At 41.4% G+C, this 6308-nt stretch overlaps 3 protein-coding genes across 3 annotated transcripts; 1 reads left to right on the top strand and 2 right to left on the bottom strand.

Moving 5' to 3' along the window:
- Positions 1-730: 730 nt before the first annotated feature.
- CCR75_002172 (uncharacterized protein) lies at positions 731-2490 on the top strand (the record flags this gene model as incomplete). Its single annotated transcript, XM_067960271.1, has 2 exons — positions 731-1642; positions 1705-2490. 2 exons carry the CDS (start codon positions 731-733, stop codon positions 2488-2490), a joined length of 1698 nt encoding a protein of 565 aa, XP_067821030.1.
- On the bottom strand, positions 780-3339 carry CCR75_002173 (uncharacterized protein). The gene is made up of 2 exons (XM_067960272.1): positions 2899-3339; positions 780-2817 (listed from the first exon to the last, which is right to left on the bottom strand). Exons 1-2 carry the CDS (start codon positions 3305-3307, stop codon positions 2585-2587), a joined length of 642 nt encoding a protein of 213 aa, XP_067821029.1. The 5' UTR covers positions 3308-3339; the 3' UTR covers positions 780-2584.
- Positions 3340-3484: 145 nt separating this feature from the next.
- CCR75_002174 (uncharacterized protein) lies at positions 3485-5375 on the bottom strand. The gene is made up of 2 exons (XM_067960273.1): positions 4913-5375; positions 3485-4854 (listed from the first exon to the last, which is right to left on the bottom strand). The coding sequence occupies exons 1-2, from the start codon at positions 5342-5344 to the stop codon at positions 4279-4281; spliced, it is 1008 nt and encodes a 335-aa protein (XP_067821032.1). The 5' UTR covers positions 5345-5375; the 3' UTR covers positions 3485-4278.
- Between the last annotated feature and the right edge of the window lie 933 nt (positions 5376-6308).

The raw sequence follows: 6308 nt of genomic DNA, 5'->3' as shown, positions 1-6308 counted from the left end.
TGACAGATAAGACTTTAGTACATGTTTGTATTAATTTATGATTAAGTTAGTATCAAGTAGATAGACAAGAAGAACTTAATTATGTTAACACGTTTTTTAATTAACCATCTTTAAAGCAAGTGTTTTAAAGAGAAGACTTCCTCTGTAACGGGGCACTACGACTTGTACTGCTTCAGTACAAGTCCACTTCGCAATGCTTCCGTTGCGAGTGGTGCTTTACGTTATTTCACGTACACTAGTACGTGCAGAGGAAGACTTCTCTTTAAGGTAACTAGCTTTAAAGAGGGTAAAATGAAAACTGTATTAATATAATTAAGTATCTCTTCTTTCTATCTAATAACTCTAGCTTAATTATAAACTAATACTAAACATGCAATTGAAATCTTAAATTATCTTATCTGTCTCTCTCTTTTGATTACATCTACAGCTGATTAGTCTGCGGGATAATAGAGATAATGGCCTATACCTATTTATGGATAAGATTTCTGAACATTCCTATTTAAAATAATATCCCTTAAATATCATCTTCTTATTAGATATTATATTTATTGACAACCTTTAAGTGTTAATTTCATGAAATGATAATAGGAAATAATATTTATGAAAAAGTACACCACATTCCAAGCTGGATAACACCAATGCAGATAGCAATGTGTAGACCTTCTAAAAATATATATGTTGTATTACGATCAATAAACATGCAGAAGCCTAGTTAACGATTCCATTTTCGATGTCGATGGTCTCAATACAAAAGGGATTTGATCGGCGTCGCTGCGTGCTACTGATGGATGGATCCGCCATTGGATGCTACCAGCGCAACTTGCACGAGACGCACATTGTAATGCTGGCACCCTCAAGCCACACATACACGTATATTCAGCCAGATGGGACTTGCTCTCGGCACTTGACGCCAACTGCGCTTTCGCGCCATCGGCCGATTGTGATTGACACACTCAATTTGCGCAATACTCTCACTCACCACGCGCCTTATGTGCATAAAAAAACACTACAATTGGAGACTATGCGATACCAACGGCGAAATAATGCGCATCGAGCAACGTGGCCTTGTTTAAAGGGGAAGACAAAGGTGTCACGACTGTATAATGATCAGGACAAATGTTTTGAGATGCAGTCGATCGAAGGCGCAGCAAAAGTGCAATTACATGTCAGTGGAAAGGTCGTAAACGTTCTGTATAGTGTAGAAGTCAAGACATCCGATGCGGACGGGGAAGCAAACAGTAGCCATGCATACTACACAACAATAAATCAATCCTTTGCGATGAGTGAGACGCCCGAAATGTTTAAGTATCCGGTTCGGGTCTTGTTGAAAGCAAAGGCTGCCTGGGATCAGAATAAAAAAGCCGAGGTTGAGTATAATAGAAAATCTGACACGAATGTGGCAGTGTCACATTTGCCAAGCAATGTCGCGTTCACCTCTCGTCCTGCGTTCTCATACATTGACACGCGACATAACTCTCTTGATACTCACGAGCAAAGCAATTGTTGGTCATTGCCTGAAATATTACGAGTTGCTACCATTCCTTCAAAGTTAATGTATCAACGTATGGTGGCCGAGGTCATTGGGGATCAAGGAACACTGTTTGTCTCTCGTAGGACCTGTGGACATATGCCGGAAATTCTGGTACGTTCATGTGGCTTTCAAGGATTTTTTTTTATTATTCACATGCCTTTATTTAAAAAAAGGTTCAATTGAATGATGGAGCCTCTCTGCTGACTGCGTGCGATGGTTTCTACACATGGTTTGACGAGACTGGACACATCCAACATCGATTCACACGCGAAACGATTCCACCATCGATTGAAATCAAGGGCTCTGGCAGCTCGCTCACTTCACTGTTGCAACATATAAACTACGTGTTGCAAGCTATTGAGTCTCCGGCGTCATTGCAGGATCGTGACCTCTTGTCGTCTCCAAAGTTAGCGATTCCGGAGAAGCTCGAGCTGGTGAATGAGGTTGAGAACAAGCATGGATGCTTTCGTGCGTTCCGTGACGGTCGGATTCGAGCAGCATTCTCTGATCGCACAATTCTTCAAGTTGAGCACAATGGTGATCGCTGCTCCTTTGTCTTTCCAGATGGCACGACGGGCCAAGCTACTCTAGCCTCCGCTCCTTTTCAATATCGCTCTTACATCTACCAAGCACTCGAATTTGGCGACTGGGCTTTTGCATCACAAGTCGAACGCATGCAACGCCATGAAAAACGGCAACAGACTCAAGCAATTGTCGCTCAAGAGTTACAACGGATTCATATCCACTGTGAAATTAGCAATGAAATGAAGGGAATTCTTCTCAACAGCCGCAAAGACTTGGGCCATAGAACTTTCATTGATGCGTCATCAATGACTTCGTTCGAAGTCCAAGACCTTCAAGCAATGACTCAAGCTCATATGTTAAGTGTCGACCAAGTACTACAAGGCGCTGCATCTGTGGCAGCTAATCCAAACAATTCGCCGCAAAAAAGATATTAAAAATTACGAATTGATTCAACTGTCTATCTCACACCATGGAATAAACCACAACTTCTTTCGAACCACCGGGAAAAACTACTACTATCCAGCGCTTCTACTTCCTCTTTCGCACCTTCTCTCCTGCAACCTTCTTTGCCGCAACTTGCGCTTCAATATTCTTGACGGCAAACTCAGCAGCTTCGGCTTGTGCTAACGCCTGAGCGCGGGCCGTCTGCGCTGCTTTCACCTGTGCCTCCGCTAACTTCCGCTGTACGGCTACTTGCTGTTCGGCTAACTGATTCATAAACTGCACAGCCTGTGGGAAAATCTTGTCGGGCCAATTCTCACCTAGATCATTAAACAACCAATTATCACGGTTATTATACATGATTTCTCCAGCAAAAAAAAAAAAAGACTTGACAAGCTTACCAGGTTTTAATTCTTCCGCTTCCTTGCGGACTTCGTTAATTTCGTCATTGATCAACTCTTCGGCAAATTTATAGCTTAAAAAAGACCCGTCCTTGAGTATGTCATTCTTTTTCAAACGTTGGATGCCAGAACTCTCTGACTGTATCTTACGAATGAGAGGAATATCAGCCATAGCTCGACGAAAGAGTAGTTGGAAACACTTGTCCGTGTCATCAGGATGCTCTTCTTTTCCTTTGCGGTACAATTCGACCTCGTCGGGCAATGCAAAGTCAAAGCCATTGATCATAGCCTGCAGCGACTCGTCACTTTCATCCGACTTTTGCGGCAGTAGCACGCGTGTGGCCATGATCAGCAGTACTGCTGTCACACCCGTCACTAAAACGGCTATCAGCTGTAAGTCTGTCAACATCCTGACTCGAGCTGAAATTATGTAAGTGCCTAATGACAACGTTGAGGTATAAAGACTGACGCTACGTGTCGGCATGGGACAGCGTGGTGTGGCATACGCAAAAGCATTTTGATTGGTTTCTATTTTTGACGACTTTTATCCAATTCCACCTAACCCATGATGCGACAGGACACGATAAGTCGAATTTTCGGCTTGAACACATGTCGGACTATTCAGTATTTCTTTTCGCCAGTCTGCATTTTGATTAGCTTGGACGATCATCGACGTCACTAGGTGAAAAACAAAAAAAATCCGTTTGCCGTTTAGGCGCATGGCTTTACGAGTAACTGCAGGAGCATTAAGTGACTGCAATTGACCCATGGTTTCACGAATGACCGAGTCTAAGATTTGGGTAAATTCAACTTTTGCTATGCAAACACAATATTTGACGGTGAAATCTATTTTTTTGCTTTCGGATGTAGTCGAGGAGCGAAGCCTAGCACGAGGCAAAGATATTAAATTTTAAGAGGAATGGGAAGTTTTCAATATAGAAGTTGGGCATACCCGTCGAATCTAATTTGGCAAAATCAATTATAAGCTTGTTTTTGCTAGAGCTGAAAAAAGTATATATGTCGGAATTATGAGCAGCAACTCATACAATTGCAATTTTCATGAACGAGTCATGATGGTAAGAACAGCTGCTTCACGTACGACAAAACGTTGACCAAAATTATGCACACGAAATTTCAAACAACTAAGTTATGTTTACAGTCGCATCTACGCCAGATAAGTGGTCGGTCGAGGCGACCTTTGAATTCATAGGCGTTAGATAATGCGAAATATGTTGTAAATATATGCGAGCTCACTAAGAGTTCGTTCGCCCCCACAATATCCATGGATGCCGTTAATTCGGCCGTATAGTGAAGGAACAACACTTTCAGTCTGCCTTTAAAAGTTAATGCTGTGCGAGTGATTCAGTAGCCAACGTCATTTTAATGCTGGAACGGCAGAGGTCCTAACAGCTTTACAGTGCCAGATGCGCTACTTTCATCAATTGTCAAGCCGCACGAGTAGCACAGCAATTGAATTCCGCTGTTGGCTGCTAACGAGCACAGACTGGCAAACTGTTTATCATAATGAATTGACGGAGTGAACATGTGGCAATCCTCGCGCTGGACAATAAAAACGATAGCTACACTAACGTTTTCGTTACTTTTTGCATAATTTCGCGCCTTTGTCGACACTAACTCCGTCAACTCTTTGACGTGTTTTTGTGCTCGACTTGACACCGTATCGGGAAATACAGCGCAGCGTGAGACGGAACTGCAAGAGCTTTCAAGAGCAAGAGTGACGCTCTTTACTTCAACGTATTTCTCGTGAAGTACTGTGCCATCGTCGGCTTTCGCCGTCAACACAAAGTCCACGCGACTATTTTTTGCAAATTTCACCTCGCGTCGCACCGTATCGTAGTCACCAAGCTCAGTAAGCCACCGCAATGTCAGTGCCTGCTCTACCATTCGATTTGCCAACGCAGAGTGAACGCCAACCCAAACGAGTTTATCTCCATTCTTCACAAAAAGCGTTTAGAAAACACATACAAAATGACCGGATTCGATAAGCACATACATGGATCTGAATCATCTCAAGTGTGTACGCATACTTGCGTTTAGGATCGTCGCTTTTTGAAAGCTGCACGCGAGTATTCGGAAGTCCATCGAGCAGCCCCACCATTGGCCCCGTGTTTGGGCAGTACACAGTCACCTCCTCTTGGTCGGTAAGTTCAATTTTGCTTGTTTTATCTAGCAGCACAACGTCAGCAAGAAATCGTTTGTAGCGACGAATTAGCCGCGCTGGGACCAGATTTGGATAATGCAGCAAAATCCTAGTGTCATTCAAGGCGCTAGCAGCGTTTTTGCTTTGGGAACTGAGCGGCATTTGACCGACCAACTTTGCTTTCAGAGCTTGAGAGCCCGATAATACGGCTCGCTTTTTGAGGCGCATGCTATTGTCTACTGAAGCGGACAAGGGAACGTCGCGCTTCCCGCTGTTCAGCTGCATCTCACAAGCAACTCAAGGGAACTTTAAAAAAATTTAAAGGAAGTATATCTTAAAATGTTACTTAGCCTCAATGAGGACGATTACTAGATAAACGCTGTCTTCTGTGAAATGAAGCCAAATTCCGTGGAGGCACAAGAAAATCATATTACTTTTAAGAGAGCTACACATTTCAAAATTGGTTAAGAATGTAAAATGTGTATTTTCAGTGAATACTTTGTACTTCGATTTATCTTTAAGAATAATTCGGCGCGACACCCACTTCTATAATATACATGTGGACAGCATAATATAGGATGCAATAATAAGTAGTCTCTGAAAATTGTAAGGAGAATGTAACGGGTGTACCGTTACATAAATATTATATCCAATAAAAGGAATAATTCATAGTACAAATTTATTATCTTTATTAATTTTGACTTGATAAATCAATATTACCACTTTAAGTGGGATTAGGTGGATCTATAGCCTCAGTGCCGCTTCGATCGATGGTTGCACGGTCAACCGAAGCACCGAAATATTGGCTAGATCTTTGTTCTTTTTGTGGCATAAATACCGAATGTAACGGGGTGTATCTTTACATGAAATTAACCCTTAAAAATGTTGTTAATTAATATTGTAACGGGGTGTATCGTTACATGAAATTAACAATAAAAGATTGTTAATTAATATTATCCAAAAGGTAGATAATATTTGGAGGAAATTACTTTAAATAGTAATTTCCTGAATTCTTATCCATAAATAGGTATAGACCATTATGTCTATTTATTCCGCAGACTAATCAGCTGTAGAAGTAATCAAAGAGAGTTACGAGATAAGATAGATAAGAATTCATTTACATGTTTAGTATTAGTTTATAGTTAAGACAACATTTACAAAGATAGATTAACAAAGACACTTAACTATATTAATACAGTTTTCATTTTACCCTCTTAAGCTAACTTGCCTTAAGAGAAGTCTTCCTCTA

This window comes from Bremia lactucae, linkage group LG5, assembly GCF_004359215.1.
Source record: "Bremia lactucae strain SF5 linkage group LG5, whole genome shotgun sequence".
NCBI classification, from domain to species: Eukaryota; Oomycota; class Peronosporomycetes; order Peronosporales; family Peronosporaceae; genus Bremia; species Bremia lactucae.
The sequence above is the reverse complement of the archived record's forward strand: the minus strand, read 5'-3'. Positions and strand labels throughout refer to the sequence as shown.